We start from the raw sequence: 18,625 nt of genomic DNA on the forward strand, positions 1-18,625 counted from the left end.
AGTAGAACTGAACACAGGACTGCATGATTGGAAAACAAGCTTCTTAACCACATATCCATGCTGAATACTTTAAGAATGGGAGGTTTTGCATATAAGAATCAAGAGTAGTTTCAGGTGGGTTATAAAAAAAAAAAAAACGGTTATTCTCATCATTATGGGAATGCCTTGAAAAGTTCATGGGCAAAGCACTTTCTCTACTAACTTTTTTTGGATCTTTTCCTTTTGAATGGCAGACAATTTTTAGTTAACTAAACACTTTAAAACTTCGTATACTGGTAGAATGTGTCAAAATAAAACATTTTTTTCTCTTGGCTTTCTTGAGAAAATTGTAATTTGTTTGTTTAACGTAGTTTAATTTTTCGAATGTTAACCAATCCTATGCTCTCTTTTGAGCTAAAATCATTTGCTGCGTCTAAAACTGAAACAACATCCAGTAACTAACCCTCCCCCTCCCCCTAGAGGGTGAGGGTTAGTTACAGGATGTTGTCTCAGTTTTAGACGCAGCAAATGTCGTTTACCTAAATGGAGGTAATCGATTGGTTAAAATTGCTGAAATGCTTGGATTTTCAGACAAGTTATATTACATACTATAGAATTTTCTCAATAAAACCAAGAGAAAATGATGTTTTATAAACACATTCTACCAGTATACGAAGTTTAAAAGTGTTTAGTTAACTAGAAATTGTGTTGACATCTGCTGTTCAAAAGGAAAAGATCCCCCTTTTTTTATGTAGCTCACATGAAAGTAATGCTTTCAGAGCTGCAAAACTAACAGCATTAATTGACGGAACAAGGAAAGCAAGAACATAACAGGAGTTCTCAAAATGTAGGTTAAAAACAGGCAATCTTCTGTGACATATTCTCTCTAAATGTCATATGAGAAGCAAGTTATATGACAAATTCATGTAAGAAGTATGATTCAATGAAAGCTGAAAAATAGAGCAGATGGCCAATACAGAATACTGAAAAATAACAACTTGCCTTTGTTGCTAATGAATATTTTTTTCTAACAAGCTCACTGACTAAATGTGAACCAGCCACGACTATGATTTCACGTGGCTTAACAGGTCTTCATAGACACAGCACATCGTCCAACACTAGAATGGTGCTTTTTACGTGCCAGTTACGTGACACTAGCATCAGACACAATTACAATCTCACTTGGCTTGAAGGGTCTTCTCAAGCATGGCATATCAGCAAAGGTCTCGGTCACTTGTCATCACCTCCGTGAGGCCCAACATTTGAAGATCGTGCTTCACCACCTTGTCCTATGTCTTCCTGGGTATAGCTCTTCCATAGGTTCCCTCCACCATTAGAGTGCAATACTTCTTCACTCAGCTGTCCTCATATGATACATCACATGACCATACCAGCGCAGTCATCTCTCTTGCACAAGTTGACAAACAAGTTGTCTGGAGCTCGTTGTGTAAAAGAAAAGTAGTTCTTCCGTGGTCACCAAACTCATTAACTACAGTTTGACAAAGAAAAATGGTACGTTAAACTCAAAGCTCACCCATAATAATTGTGGCAACAGCTGAGTATGTATGGGAAGCAGAGAGTATGGGACAATCTGCATTCAGGTGCCATTTAAACTCTTTCCTTGATCATTCTAATCAATTTTCAAGGTGTTGCCTACTTTCTGCTTGTGCAAAATTCTTGGGGTACTGGATTGATACTCTGCCTGTGGTCAACATTGGAGGTCTACTCAATCTTGATGAGCTCTGCATCTCCATCGCACTCAGAGTGGGAGCTGACATCAGTAGGGGACTGAGATGTCACTGTGGTAGGCCCCTTGATCCCTCAGGTTTTCATGGCCATTTCATTCATAACACCAAGCTAAACCTGATCATTAAGTGGGCCCTGGCTCAGATTAACATCCCCTCAGTTCTGGAGCTAGTGGGATTATCCAGAAGTGATGGAAAGAGACTAGATGGTCTTACCCTTTGTCTCTGTATTAGAGGCAGGCGTCTGTGACTCTTTTTGCTCTTTCCCACATCCTAAATGTTGCGCTAAATGGGAGGATCACTACTTCCATAGCTGAACAACAAAACCCTGAAGATGGGACCACTAACCACAAAGTTCTTGTCATCACTGGCAGTTCACCTTGCCGAGATGATAGGGGGTACCTGTGAGGGTGCAAGGCTGTTCCATTGCCTTGGCCTCACCATTGCCCATGGTAATGCTGTGAGCATTGGTTCCATTGAGCCTTGTGGTGTGCAACCAACTGAAGCATTTGGTGTTGCCTTGGTGTTTTTTTTTCCTTTCTCTTTTGTAAAACTATATTAGTTTTCAAAATAATGACAGCAATTAGAATTCAATAAAAAATCAAAAATGATACTAGAACATCTCGTTTATTATTTTTATCATAATTGGCCATCACTTGCCTTAGGTATCAGACATGTCAGATTCGTTCATTACTTTCCGTGAGTCATTTTGTGCATGAATGCATGTGTTGTCAACTGTAAGCACATGAAATATTATCACTAATACAGCTTTTTCGATGTTGATCTCATTTTCTTGGAAATTTACGGATTTTACATACACAAATGAAGCATGTAAGAACGAACTCTAGCCGCATACACGTAAATACACAAAAATGCATGTATGCATTCATAACTCACATATTGTAAATATGCAAAGCTTTTTTCAAATTTAAAATGAAACATTGCTTTTGTTATCTACATTCCACACACATACATACAAAAAAAAATATGTATATGTATGCACGGTCTATATCAGGGGTCACCAAATATTTTTCATGGTGGGTCAGATAATGATGAGAGAATGATGAGTGCGGGCCACATAACTATTTTGGCCAATACAGTACAGTGCATACACAAAAAATAAAGATAACCGACATATTTATTTACCAAAAAGTTATCAAAGAAAGCTACGTTAGCAATAAGGTAGTTATATGATCCCCCAGTGTGCACATATCCGAATCTCACAAACTAAGCAGCAAAAAAGGTTTGTGAGATTTGTGAAACTGGTGTTTAGCTTTTAAGATATCATCAATATTTGCTTTGGAATTGCTGCATCCAACCAAGAGAACTGCGTTCGATGTGCTGACTTCACATACTTCAATTTTGAAAATGTTTGCTTATAGACATAAGTTGTTCCAAACACTGATGCCATATACCAGAGGAAAATGAACTCTCATTGCAAGTACTTACACAAAAGGTACAACGCGACGGCGGGCCAGATGAACTGACCTCGCGACCCGTAATTTGGCGACCCCAGGTCTTTTACGAAAGATAATGGGTGCGCGTGTGTGTGTGTGAATACAAATACATAAAACAGAACACGCTCGCACATACACACACGTACACCCATTAGCTTTCATATACAAGTACATACATAAATATACACACACACACACGCGCGCGGGTGCCCGTTTCTTTCCTCTTCCTCTTCGACACGTCATGAAACCAAAAGTAAATAAATAAAACGGCGACATTATTATTTAACTTGTGTAAACCATGATGCATCACATTGCCAGCAGAACATATGGAAGCACACCAGCGGTTCATGGATAAAAAAAAAGGGCGATCTTTCGTCTCTAGTAGACCTTTCCGTCGATTTCCGTAAAAAACTTCTATTTTTACATATGGGCTTGCGGTCCCCCATACCCCATCAAACACACACACACACATGTACATCAATGCTCCCATGCACGGTAACTTCAAAAGAACTTCCCTCGTCATACAATCGCTTTCTCTTAGTCTCTTTCGCTCTCATTACTTCAAAAGTTCCCGCAAGCCCATATGTAAAAAAAAAAAATTTTTTTACGGAAATCGACGAAAAGGTCTACTAGAGACGAAAGATTGCCAAAAAAAGTTGCGAATACTTTACCAAAAGTTCCAAGGGCTATCTATATCACGATGTAGGACTAAGAGAGGTTGCGTTCAGAATTAAAGAGAAGCTGAGAATGTAATAACTTAAGCCAACGCAACTGCCCTTTTAAGTCAATATATATATATATATATATATATATATATATATAGGCGAAACTTCGCCTATATATATATATACATACCACTATTTAATAAGATCCTTCTATGATATACTTCTATCTAGTCTCGCCTATAGATATTGAGTGTTTCAATATACATATGTGTGTATGTGTGTAATGACAAAATATTTTCTAGGGAGGCCATAAATCAACAGGTTTGGGATCTGGCGATACGCTAAGCGTTTTATGGACGAAACCCAGGGTAATCCCATAAACCGGCCTTATCTAAATCTATCGATCTGTGTGTATGTATACATATGCGGAGTAGATGAAACAGGGACAACTGAAGAAGGGGAATATTCCTTGTGTTGTATGTGTTGTACTCTGTTTTTTCGTTGTTTGAAAAAAAGTTCGTTTCCATGTTTTTGTTTTTATGTTTTCGTTTCTCATTGTGTTCAACGTTTTTTTGATGTCCTGTACCCATATATGCATATATATATATATACATATAGATGTAGGTATGTACATATATGTATATATATATATAAAATATTAGGGAATAAATCCAAACTTACAGGCAAAAATCAGATTTAGGATTAAATCCAATTTTATAGTATAAATATATTATATTAAATTAGAGATAAAACCACTATTAGGCAAATCAAACAATGAACACCAGAAAGCAACCACGTATATATAATAGACAAGTTAAATTAATGGCCATTACATATAATTCCTTTCTTATAGCAAATTTGTATGTGTGTAGAGATGAAATCTTGAAGTCTGAACTCAAAATAATAGAATTTACTAAATGCGAACCCCCACTACAAGCTTTCGTTGTTTTCTGCAAATAAATAAAAATGCTAAATAATACACACACATACATGTATACTGACAGATAGATTCATATTTGAATAATTAACTTGTGAGTCAGCTGCTTGAATCATCATAAGCGCGCACAAATACAGGGTTTGGCACTGAAGACGTCGTCATTAATACAATTCCATCTTGTCTGAGCACCAGAAAACAACCACGTATAATAAAATAAGAAATTCATGTAAAGGTGGAAAGACGAAAATCGAGTGTTGCTAGGGTTGTTTAGCTCCCGAGTCAATTCTGATAGACTAGATATATGATCAAAATGAACTTCTGCCGTAAATTATACGAGGGATAATACAACATAATTACCAACAGCCTTTATGTTTCAATTCAAAGTTGTTTACCACGAAACGGTTAAATAGAAGTTGTGTTAATTAGGGTCTATTTCTTCTGTTCATTTATTCTATTGACTATGAATTAAACAGCATTCTGCCTTCTCAAATTTACCAAATTTCATATCAATCACAACCATAACATTGTTATAAGACAACACATTTGGCTTCGACCCATCCGTGACCCATCTTTAATTAACTTTGGAGACTCAGATTAAGGAGTATTTCTTTAATTCTTTTTTTGTGTGTATGTGTGTGTGGAAGGAATTAGAGATTTAGCTGCTGTCTTTTGCAATTCAAGACTCCGTCGTTAGCTCAAAACTAAATGTTTGTTGCTTCCCCCGCTAAGAAAATTTGAAGAATTTCCAGAAAGAAAGAAAAAGGGTCAATTAGCAAAAAAAAAAACAGATAAAAAACAACAAAAAAACCCAAAAGTTTCCAGACACACCGAGGTGTGATTAACAATAAATTGACACCCCCATCATATTATCCAACATAGTAATTTACTTACAGCCGTGGGTCCATTTCGCAATAAGTCAGGCGCTGTCTTCGTTTTTGAAGACATTCTTTCAACTGCAAAAGTAATCCGACAGTTAAAATATCCGCCACTAAAACTACCCGGATGTACGTATTTATTTACAGCAGTAGATACGTATTTTTAGCTTTTTTTTTTAATTTATTCAAGTATAAAAAAAAAAGGAAAAGGAATTAAGTTAAATCAAATTAGATAAGAAATAATTAAAAGGTTTAGTTAATTTCTGAAATATATTCTTATTTGACGAAAATTATGGGAAAAAATATCGATGTAAAGCAAAAAAATACTTTTGACATTTGTTGGCTCAGATAATGTAATGGCTGTGAAAGATTAAATTGTCTTCTCACTACTGTATTTGTTTACATATATAATGCTAGAAATATAATGCAAGATATCTGGGTCAAAATTGAGGATAACATCGTACCTGAACCTTTAAAAAAAAAACCCAGAAAAATACATAAATTATATTTATTTTAAGGTACAAAAACTGGTGGTCGCATTATATTTGAATATATTTGAGATAGCCCAAAATTTCGTGCAATTTATTAAATATGTATATATACATATGATGTAGATATTTATTGATGGTGAATAAAATAAATAATTTGCTCCGGAGAAGAAAAATGTTTTATATGATGTACGTAAAGTCGGCTAAGATTTGGCTTCCAAAGTATTTGTATCTCAATATCAACAACGATGACCTCGGTCAAATCTGTTTCGCGGCTCAGCTGTCTTTGCCGAAGTAAGTTCCTTGTTTTTTTGTCTCCACATATACACCACAGACATGTATATATACTTACACTCACACACACAAGCACTAAACCCCGGGTGTGCGGTATTCTTTACCTTCGTTGCATAATTACATAATTGTGGTCTTCGACTTTGTTTCCTCATAACTCAGTGAAAATACGTATTTTTTAAAATGAAATTTTTAAAAAATACTTTTCAGAATGGCATAGATTACGATTATATAGGATTTTAATGCGAAAAAATAATTGGTAGACGTACACACACACACACACACTCACACACATACATACTAACACATAAATATTATTCTCTATAAATTTAGACTTCTAATAACAAACCTGTGTTGGTTTTTAAGAGGGAAAATGGTATTTGAGAACGATTTCCTGCACTGCAACATGAAAATAAATATACCGTCAATTACATAACAGAAATAAACAAGGATAAGACATCTTCAAACATGATACACCTAAACCACATGTTCTCTGAAACAAACTCAACTTCAGACAACTATACAAGGAAATAACAAGAAGGAAATCATAGAAAACCAGAAAACTGGAAAATATTTGTATCCAACGTAACCCCCGCCTCCAACTAATAACGAAACAATATATCGATAATGCTCAATAATTTTGGTAAATTAAATCAGAAAATTGGACAAAAGGGAGAACACAATTGAAAAAAAATCAAGACGATCTTTCGTTACGAGAACACACGACTGCTAGTTACAAACCATGTGTGTTTATATACATTTGTGAAGATGATCGTTGTTACTAGTACCGTAAGATGGCCAAAATTAAAAAGGAAAAAACCAAAACAATTCACCACCTTAGGATGAAAAGTTGGGGGCGCTGGGAAACCTCTATAAGGGCTATTGAGGCACGCCTGTAGAGTTGCCACGGGTGATGACGAGGCTGATGCACTGGAACAGCCAAGCGCCCTCACAAGCCTCAACAATATATTATAACAATAACAACATCCACAACATCGAATGATGCATCAATACCATATTTTTATTGAAATATCCTGTCTTTGTTTTAATTGATTTTGAAAATAATGAAGAATTTAGTAAGATAACTATGTCATTATCAAGCTTGTGTTTGGAATATATATTAGCACGACATTTTGAAGGTAACCCTTTTGATGCCACCCGCTTGAAAACGTTATTGGTTCTATGATACAAATTTTACATCAAAATTTCATGTTTCATGTTAATTTATATTTCAAACAGCAGCTTGATAACGACTAAGTTATTTTACTAAATTTTTTTCGTTATTTTCAAAATTAATAGAAATAAATGCTGTATATAATAACAAAAGATCTCTGGAAAATCATCAAGCAGAAACTATGCTATTAGGTTAAATAAAAAAAAAAAAAATTACCGAAAATTACGCGCCTTTCACCTTGACCAAGATTTTGTCCCATTCCTTCTATCCTACACTGAAATAGAAGCAGGGAGAGCTAAACACTGAAAATCATTTGTATATAGCAACAAAAGGGTATCTCTCGAAAATCATCTAGCAGAAACTACGCTATTAGGTAACCCCCCCCCAAAAAAAAAAACAGTGTAAATTATGCACCTTTCACCTTGACCCAAGATTTTGTCCCATTCCTTCTATCATACACTGAAAAAGAAGCAGGGAAATCTAAACACTGAAAAGCCCCATGACCAAATAAAATCACAAATCGTATATACCTAAAGCACCTTGCACATTACAACGCTTAACAATACCAACATCATTTCAAACATGTCATCATCATCATCATCGTTTAGCGTCCGTTTTCCATGCTAGCATGGGTTGGACGGTTCAACTGGGGTCTGGGAAGCCAGAAGGCTTCATCAGGCCCAGTCAGATCTGGCAGTGTTTCTACGGCTGGATGCCCTTCCTAACGCCAACCGCTCCGTGAGTGTAGTGGGTGCTTTTTACATGCCACCCGCACAGGTGCCAGACAGAGCTGGCAAACGGCCACGAACGGATGGTGCTTTTTATGTGCCACCGGCACGGGGGCCAGGCGAGGCTGTTGAAATATTCTGCAGTAAGTGTCCAAGGTTGTTTGTATCATTGTTACTTGACCTGCCTTACCTAGCAGCTGAATCACCCACAAATCACAATGGATAATATAAGCCAGTGTTTAGATCTCCCTGCTTCTTTTTCAGTGTAGGTTAGAAGGAATGGGACAAAATCTTGATCAAAGTGAAAGGTGTGTAATTTTTGCTGTTTTTTTTTTTTAACCTAATAGCATAGTTTCTGCTTGATGATTTTCGAGGAATACCCTTCTGTTTCTAGCAGATGAAGCATTACTTATCCAATATTCAGTGTCTCAAAGGCAGAAACGTTAGCGTGCTGGGTGACATGCTTAGCAGTATTTCGCGTCTGTCTTTACGTTCTGAGTTCAAATTCCACCGAGGCCGACTTTGCCTTTCATCCTTTCAGGGTCGATAAATTAAGTACCAGTTGCATACTGGGGTTGATCTAATCGACTGACCCCCTTCCCAAGAATTTTGGGCCTTGTGCCTAGAACAGAAAAGAATATTTAGTGTCTTGGAGTAGCATGTCTTCTCTGTCATTGTATGGCATGTATATATCAAAGTCTAAATAAAAACAATTCAGAAGATTAGAATATTTATTAAACCTTGCCAGCGCTTGAAAAGAAGATATAGAAACATCTACATTGTAGGTGCAGGAGTGGCTGTGTGGTAAGTATCTTGCTTACCAACCACATGGTTCTGGGTTCAGTCCCACTGCATGGCACCTTGGGCAAGTGTCTTCTACTACAGCCTTGGGCCGACCAAAGCCTTGTGAGTGGATTTGGTAAACGGAAACTGAAAAGAAGCCCGTCGTATATATGTATATGTGAGTTTGTGTGTCTGTGTTTGTCCCCTCAACATCACTTGACAACCGATGCTGGTGTGTTTACGTCCCTGTAACCTAGCGGTTCGGCAAAAGAGACTGATAGAATAAATACTAGGCTTAAAAAGAATAAGTCCTGGGGTTGATTTGCTTGACTAAAGGTGATGCTCCAGCATGGCCACAGTCAAATGACTGAAACAAGTAAAAGAGTAAAAAGAGTATTGCCTCTTGACCAGCTAGAAATAGCAACCAGATCTTCATATCATACCCATCCATTGTTAAAAAAATGGAAGGATCCAATAGATAATTTTATCTTAGAAACATTGGAAGAGGATGATCACTGCCAGGATGCTTTTCATCGTACGGTCTGCTCAGTCAGGGTTGTCAATTGATGTTGAGGGGACAAACACAGACATACAAACTCACATATACATATACATACACATATATATGACGGGCTTCTTTTCAGTTTCCGTTTACCAAATCCACTCACAAGGCTTTGGTCGGCCCGAGGCTATAGTGGAAGACACTTGCCCAAGGTGCCACGCAGTGGGACTGAACCCAGAACCATGTGGTTGGTAAGCAAGCTACTTACCACACAGCCACTCCTGCGCCTACATAAGTAATAACAGCTACAGAAATAATTATGTATATATCTTTTTGGGTTTTTTTCCTCCTTTTACTTGTTTCCATGGCCGTGCTGGGGCACTACCTTGAAGAGTTTTTAGTCAAATGAATTGACCTCTGTACTTTTTTTTTTAAGCTTGGTACCTATTTTATTGGTCTCGTTTTGCCAAATTGCTAATTTATATGTTTTCATTAAATGTAAGAGTGCAATATAAGGAAGACTTGGCTGCTAATTGTAGCAGGTCTAACAACCACAGAGAAGTACATCAGTAATTCTTGGGAGCCAAAATTATTTTTGGTGGCACGTAAACGCACCCACTACACTCTCGGAGTGGTTGGCGTTAGGAAGGACATCCAGCTGTAGAAACTCTGCCAGATTGGAGTCTGGTGCAGCCATCTGGTTCGCCAGTCCTCAGTCAAATCGTCCAACCCATGCTAGCATGGAAAGTGGATGTTAAACAATGATGATGATTTATTGAAATGAGAAGTCAATGGGTGGAAGTAGATGCATTGAGAATTACACATAAGCAATAATCGAGGGATCACAGGTTCGAATCTCAGACTGGGCGATGTGTATGTTTATGAGCGAAACACCTAAGTTCCACACAGCTCCAGCAGAAGGTAATGGTGAACTTCTGCTAACTCTTTTTGCCATAACTTTCTCTCACTCTTTCCTCCTGCATCTAGCAGCTCACCTGCGATGGACCAGCGCCCTGTCCAATAAAACTGGGAAACTGGCCCTTATGCACCAAGCCTGGCTCTAGAAGGACCAAACAACAATAATCCTTTCTACTATAGGCACAAGACCTGAAATTTTGGGGGAGGGGGCCAGTTGATTAAGTTGACCCCAGTATGCAACTGGTACTTAATTTATTGACCTTGAAAGGATGAAAGGCAAAGTCAACCTCAGTGGAATTTGAACTCAGAATGTAAAGATAAATGAAATACCATTAAGCATTTCGCCCGGCATGCTAACGATTCTACCAGCTTGCCACCTTAACACATAGGCAATAAGGCAGTCATAGGATTAAATCCTAACAGTCGTTATTGTGTTGAATAGAATTCTTTTGGTATTTGTTTCGAGGGGGTAAATATCTACAAGAAAAAATGGAAACATGATATCTTGAGACATCATGAGGCAACGATTGAAAAAGGGTGAAAGAAGATAAGTTGCTGTAAGAAGCAACTATCTGCCATAGTTGTAAAAGAATGGCAATTCTGTTTAACTGTTTCATTATCATATTTCTAATGAAATTCACTGCATTCATTTCAATTAATTGTGAAAATAATGAAGAATTTAGCAAAATGATTTTGCCCTCAGTATGCTGGTATTTGGAATATAAATTAACTGGAAATTTTGATGAAATATTTTAATTTAGGTCACTTTAAAACAGGAAATTTGCATCATAGAATCAGGGGTGGCCAGGTTAGTATCAAAAGAGTTGTGACGCGCAAAACGCCCCCCCCCCGTCCAGTGGATGGTGCTGAGTTGTCAAACATTTAAACCATACTTTCTCAAAACAATTTGTCCGACTGTCCCATAGGCCTCCCCTTTGAGAAACACTAATTTAACCTAAATTTGAGACACCAGCAAAATAAGAAATAAAGATAGACTTTTTTTCTATTCCAAAGAATGCTTTATCGATTGCATTCTCACCTGGAATCGATTTTTGTAATTTTTTCAAAACTTATACACGCCCTGATACCGTTGGTATCTACATATCAAATTTGAGCGCAATCAGATGGAGGATGCCCATGATACTAGAAGACACACACACAGATAGACAGAACAGATTTAATATAATAGATTTGGTGGTTAGTGTATGTGGCTCATGATCGTAAGGTCATGAGTTTGATTCCTAGTGACGTGTTGTGTCCTTGAGCAAAACACTTTACTTCACATTGCTTCAGTCCACTCAGCTGGCAAAAATGAGTAGTACTTGTATTTCAAAGGGCCAGCGTTGTCACACACTGTGTCACGCTGAATCTCCTGAAGAACTATGAGAGGTGTTCATTAAAGATTTCCCCTGACCCACTTCCTGTTATTGCAGGAAACGGAACTTGTGCAGGTATAATCATACATGTCACTGGCACAGGGGCCAGAGGAGATGGCATCGACCAAGTTCAGATGGTGCTTTTTACATGCTACCTGCATGAGGTTCACAACTACAATTTCCATTTGATTTGATTTTTGTATTGCTGATGTTGATGTCTTGACTCAATAGGTCTGCCTCATGCACGGCATGTCACCCTACGATCCAAGGTACTTTTCAGTGGGCTGGTTATGCGAGCACTGTTATGGTTGATGGATGATATTCATGAAATCTTCATTGTGATAAGTGATATGTGAACAGTCCACATGTAGATTTACTTCTGAAATGAATGAATTTGCCAACCGGTATTTTCAAATGGGTTTTGGGGTCCAGTTACTGCAGAGTCACATGTTGAATCTGGTGGCAAAATGGTCAGTCCTAAAATGTGAAAATTTGTGGAACTTGCCAATTGGATAAAAGATTTCCCCTGACCCACTTCCTGTTATTGCAGGAAACGGAACTTGTGCAGGTATAATCATACATGTCACTGGCACAGGGGCCAGAGGAGATGGCATCGACCAAGTTCAGATGGTGCTTTTTACATGCTACCTGCATGAGGTTCACAACTACAATTTCCATTTGATTTGATTTTGATATTGCTGATGTTGATGTACTTGACTCAATAGGTCTCCTCATGCACGGCATGTCACCCTACGATCCAAGGTACTTTTCAGTGGGCTGGTTATGCGACACTGTTATGGGTTGATGATGATATTCAAGAAAGCTTCATTGTGATAAGTGATATGTGAAAGTCACATGTAGATTTACTTCTGAATGAATGAATTTGCCAAACCGGGTTATTGCATGGGTTTTGGGGGTCCAGTTACTGCAGAGTCACAAACTGTTGAATCTGTGTGGCAAAATGGTCAAGTCATAAAATGTGAAAATTTGTGGAACTTGCCAATTGGAATTAAATACCATGGAAATTAGTATATTTTATTCTTATAATTAATTATATTCGTTTACAGTATTGGTCCTTACTTTTATAATTAAACACGGATAGACTGGGTAATGGCAGTCTAAGCACTGCTTACTTGATTATAGGTTGTCTCAAGGTTGATGTGGGACTAAAGAACAGCATTCTCTTTTTATTGGAATCTATATCAGAAATTCTGATTTTTGGCATTATAAAGGTTATTTGAATAAACGAATATTGATTAAAAAAATTTATAGGAGATTTTAAAAGAATATTTCTCGATAAGTGCCCTAAATCTCTGGGGTTTCAGCTCATTAATTTTTTATTTTTTTGGTTCAGGAAATTTGACAAATGGTTAAGAGTACTCTCCCTTGATACAAGACTGTGATGCTTAACTATAACTTGAGTTTAAAAAATTGTTTTATCTTTGAAGATGTATTTTTATCAACGTTGCTGCGTTTTGTTTTCACCAATAAGGTTTCAATATTTTTAAAATTTGGGAAACGTATTTCAGCAATTTACATTAATTTTTATTGATTTGCATGAAAAATTAGTTTTAAAAGTACTGTATGTGATGGCAAAAATGATATACTTCCTAAATAAGGTTGCAAAAAGATCACCCAGGGTCCTAAATGCCAAGTTGAAGCTCCCATAAGTTTTAATGCATTTAAATCCTTTTGTTCTGAATATTGTTGTTGGCATCCTTTTGTATCGGGAGACAATGGAGTTGCGCATAAAATAATCTAGTCCGGCTTTTATATTTCATGTCCTAATACATCTCCTGCTGTGGCTGTGTAGTCCTATCCTGGAAACCCCCCCCCCTCTGGCAGGTGCCGCAAATGTAGCGCATCCCTGAGTAGGTCATCGGATATGCCAGGGCCCATGGTCCTGACGTTCCAGCTTGCTAACCGCAGGACTGGTGGTTTCTTGTCTTTTGATTGTTTGCCTGGCGCAGAGGTTGCAGGCCATTTTTCAAGTCAAACTCTTAGCTCCAAGCACCCAATGAAGCAGGTGACATGTGGCTTAGGGTTAATTGTCTTTGCTTAAACCTCTTCAATCTTTAATCATTGGATTGTGGCCATGTTGGAGCAATTCCTTGAAGAGGAATTGCTCCAGCATGGCCACAATCCAATGATTAAAACAAATCGAAGATAAAAGAGTAAAATATCTTTCCTTTTTTTTCTTTTGTTTTTCATTACAGGTTTTCTTGGCCATTCTTCTTCAAGAATTCCTTCATGTGCTGCAGTACCATTTCGAGGGCATTCACATGACTCCTCTCATACACCTAAAAAGGGAAAGACCCCAACCGGAAAACTTGATGATCCTTGGTCTGACCTCACTGTAGATCAACAGCCCTCTGTTGAATATAAACCTCTAGAGAAGTTTCCTGATAACACCAACCCACAGACAGGGGAAATTGATGGACCACGTGGACCTGAGCCCACTAGATATGGCGATTGGGAAAGAAAAGGACGTGTAACAGACTTTTAATTAGTAATAATTGGTGTGGAGACTTAATATTTTTAATTGATAGTGGAAGCAAAAAAAAAATTATTTAAAAAAATAAAGGACATTGTTATATTGGTTTATTCATTGGTTAGTACAACTCCCTTAATTTATTGTTGTTTGCAATAAAACTTTGTTTTTAAGAAATGATTAAACATTCTCAGGAAGATTTAGCATAATAAAAACAATATGTGACTATTCAGCTAAACCTGTTTCTTCTTTTTTTTCTTCTTGTTTCAGTCATATGACTATAGCCATGCTGGAGCACTGCTTTTAGTCAAACAAATCGACCCCCAGTTAAAAAACTATATTGTTTTTCAGTGATTATTTATTTCAATTGTGGCTGGTTTGTTTTGATTCTTCCAGACATTTAACATTTGAAAATTAGCTCAGGTTTAGCCAAGCAAATGAATGAACCCATGTCTAGCTATCTGCTATGGGAATTATACTCTACATGGAGGCGCAATGGCCCAGTGGTTAGGGCAGCGGACTCGCAGTCATAGTATCGCGGTTTCAATTCCCAGACCGGGCGTTGTGAGTGTTTATTGAGCGAAAACACCTAAAAGCTCCACGAGGCTCCGGTAGGGGATGGTGGTGATTCCTGCTGTACTCTTTCACCACAACTTTCTCTCACTCTTACTTCCTGTTTCTGTTGTACCTGTATTTCAAAGGGCCGTCCTTGTCACTCTTTGTGTCACGCTGAATATTCCCGAGAACTACATTAAGGGTACCCGTGTCTGTGGAGTGCTCAGCCACTTACACGTTAATTTCACGAGCAGGCTGTTCTGTTGATTTGGATCAACCGGAACCCTCGTCGTCGTAACCGACGGAGTGCTTCCACACTATACTCTACATTTAGTTCAGTTCTAAGCTTGGCTGTGTGGTTAAGAAGTTCATTGTGCAACTCTGTGAATTTGGGTTCAGTTCCACTATGTAGCACCATCAGAAGTTTTTTTTTTTTTCACTATTGAAAATGTAACACATTGTCTAGTCCAAGAATTGAAACCACAATCTTCCAGTCATGATTTCAATACCCTAATCACTAAGCTATGTGCCTCAGGAAGTGGCTACTGAGAATCAAACCCAGTACTTCTCAAATTCTGAATAAGTGCTCTGTGCCATTAAGCTAAGTGACCTCTGATGCTACTCACCAATTTTGATACTACCAAGTATGATGCTATTCAATTTTCCCCCCAATAATTGTTTTGTATTACATACCTTGTGTTACATATGAGTAAATATTGTAGCTCAGTTCTAATTCCCTTAGGAGGAGCACTCTGTCGGTTACGACGATGAGGGTTCCAGTTTTCGCTCGCTAAACATTCAGAACGCCCGGTCTGGAAATCGAAACCGCGATCCTAAGACCGCTGCCCTAACTATTGGGCCAATTAAGCCTCCACACTCCACAAACACGTGTACCTTTGACATTGTTCTCAGGGAGATTCAGTGTGGCTCAGCATGAAAGGCTGTCCCTTTCAAATACAAGTACAACTCATTTTTGCCAGCTGAGTAGACTGGAGCAACGTGAAATAAAGTGTCTTGCTCAAGGACACAACGTGTCGGCAGGAATCGAACTCACAACCTTATGATTGTAAGCCGAATGCCTTAACCACTAAGCCACGCGTCTTCACATTCTAATTCACATATAGCATTGAAGTAGGAAAAAAAAAAATTACGTAGTAACAACTCGGATCTAGCAATACAGATAAACTAGTTTTCCTTTATTTGATGTCGGTATCATACTCTGCAATGGATAATAATAATAATAATAATAATAATTGTGTACAGTGCTCAGGTGCACTACAACTCATCTAAAGTGTATATATAATCAGGTGTAGTTTCGGCGGATTTCGGAAAGCATGAGGGCCTTAAAGGATGCAGTGTCATGGCAGTCAACAACTGACGCAGGCAGTTTATTCCATGCTTCAGCAACTCTGAGCGTGAAAAAATGTTTCCGAAAGTCATGGGAGCTGTGTTGTTTTCTGACTTTGTAGGCATGTCCACGTGTGTTAGACACATGGAGATCAAAAAGGTGTTCAGTGTTGTTGTTGGTGAGGTGGTTGATAACTTTGTGGGTGTTTACCAAGTCCGTCGCCAAGTGTTTACCAAGTCCGTCGAGCATTGAAGTAGGAAAAAGAACGTTTAAGAATAACATTACCCAGTGTTCAACTGGTACTTATTTATCGACCCCGAAAAGAAAAAAAGGCAAAGTCGACCTTGGCGGAATTTGAACTCGGAACCAAAAAGACGAACGGAATGCCACTAAGCATTTTGCCCAACGTGCTAGCGATTCTTTCAGCTCACTACCTTGACGAAGAAAATAATTATTTCTTCTCTAGGCGCAAGGCCGTAAAAAGTTTTTTGGGAAAGGGGGCTAGTCGATTACATCGACCCCAGTGCGTAACTGGTACTTATTTCCTCGACCCCGAAAGGATGAAAAGCAAAGTCGATCGCCGCGGAATTTGAACTCAGAATATAAAGACAGACGAAATATCGCTAAGCATTTTGCCCGGCGTGCTAACGATTCTTATTTCTTTATTGCCCACAAGGGGCTAAACATAGAGGGGACAAACAAGGACAGACAAAGGGATTAGGTCGATTACATCTACCCCAGGGCGTGACAGGTACTTAATTTATCAGCCCCGAAAGGATGAAAGGCAAAGTCGAACTCGGAACGTAACGGCAGACGAAATACTGCTAAGCATTATCGCCCGGCGAGCTAAGGATTCTGCCAGCTCGCCACCTTAACGAAGAAAATAATAATGTTTAGAGTATATATTAGGTTTTGATGCTAACAGCAAGAGAAATAGCAGGTAAATTGATATTAGTATAAGGAGCATCATAAAGTTGATTAAAAAAACTTGAGTGAATTCAAACGCTACAAGTAATTATGTTCGGTTAATATGGGAAGTAACTCCAGGCAGTAGGGGAGACAACTTTTGACATACTAAAAGAGATCCGCACGTTCGCGTCTACACACATCTTTATATATAAAAGTAAGGTTGTGTGTCTGTCTCCTACGATTTAGATTCCTAACTACTCCCACATTTTGCGGTGCAGTTTAACCAAAACCGGGTATCTTATAGTCGTGATTCATATCGAGCCCTTCTGGGTATTAGCGCGCGTCTACGATGAGTCTACGATTTAAAGAATAATTTACCATCATTTTTTTCCATTTTAATGCATATTTTTTTTAATATAAGGGAAGTAACTCTCTAAAAATGTCTATGATGAGTCGACGATTTAAAAAAAAATTTACCATCATATTTTTTCCATTTTTAATGCATTTTTTTGCTATCTTTTGGCTATAACTCTCTAAAAATGCTTTATAGTTATTTCCCTTACAAACCCGAGCAACGCCGGGCGATACTGCTAGTTACGTATAAAATACATGCATGCGTATGTACGTATATATCAGAATAAACCTTTCAATTTGTAGTTAATTTAGAAAATGTAATACTTCATTATTATCCACACTGATGCACCAGAGCTTACTGTGACATCATTTGGGTAAATAGACAAGTATGTTAGTAGTGAGGTAGGTAAGAAGGTAAATAGATGAATACAGACAAACAATAACTCTGAGCACCTTTTCAAACTCCACCTCGTACAAACAATAACTCTGAGCACCTTTTCAAACTCCACCCATCTAACACCCGTGGACATATTTACAAAGTAAGAAAACAGCACAGCTCCCATGACTTCAGGAAACATTTTTTCACGCCGAGAGTTGCTGAAGCATGGAACAAACTGCCGGCATCAGTTGTTAGTTGTCGGAGCACTGCATCCTTCAAGACTTCCATGCTTCCTGAGATTCGCCAACACTACACTTGATTTTCTCCCCTCCATACACACACAAACATGTATCTGACTCATACTTTGTTCGCTTTCCAGACATTTGTACATTACTGCATGTGCTTTATATGCACTTTCTGACAAGTTGTGGTGCACCTGAGCACTGTATACAATAATTTCATTATTATTATTTTTATTATTAGACATAGGTGTGTGTGTGTTGGTGAGTGTGTGCGCGCGCACGTTTGTTTTTATGTCCAAGTTCGACGAAGGCAAGCAGGCTGACACTTCGGAGTCACTGTCACCTCTCTTGGTGTAAAACGTGTATGCGCGTGCATATGGCTATATATATGCGTGTGTGTATGTGTCTGTTTGTGTGTGTGTGTGTGTG

The 18,625-nt window shown here is 38.1% G+C and overlaps 2 protein-coding genes across 3 annotated transcripts in view; one reads left to right on the forward strand and one right to left on the reverse strand.

The window, feature by feature from the left end:
- LOC115209829 (HAUS augmin-like complex subunit 6) overlaps positions 1-5,782 on the reverse strand; it is a 50,367-nt gene extending 44,585 nt beyond the window's left edge. For both annotated transcript variants that reach the window (XM_036500889.1, XM_029778391.2), the window contains exon 1: positions 5,675-5,782. In XM_036500889.1, coding sequence (XP_036356782.1) covers positions 5,675-5,728 — 54 coding nt within the window. In that variant the 5' untranslated portion in view covers positions 5,729-5,782. The remainder of the gene's footprint in view (positions 1-5,674) is intronic.
- Positions 5,783-6,299: 517 nt separating this feature from the next.
- Positions 6,300-14,533, forward strand: LOC115209831 (succinate dehydrogenase assembly factor 4, mitochondrial). Its single transcript, XM_029778394.2, has 2 exons — positions 6,300-6,440; positions 14,135-14,533. The coding sequence occupies exons 1-2, from the start codon at positions 6,395-6,397 to the stop codon at positions 14,422-14,424; spliced, it is 336 nt and encodes a 111-aa protein (XP_029634254.1). The 5' UTR covers positions 6,300-6,394; the 3' UTR covers positions 14,425-14,533.
- The last annotated feature ends 4,092 nt before the right edge of the window (positions 14,534-18,625 follow it).

Source organism: Octopus sinensis, linkage group LG3, assembly GCF_006345805.1.
Source record: "Octopus sinensis linkage group LG3, ASM634580v1, whole genome shotgun sequence".
NCBI lineage: Eukaryota > Metazoa > Mollusca > Cephalopoda > Octopoda > Octopodidae > Octopus > Octopus sinensis.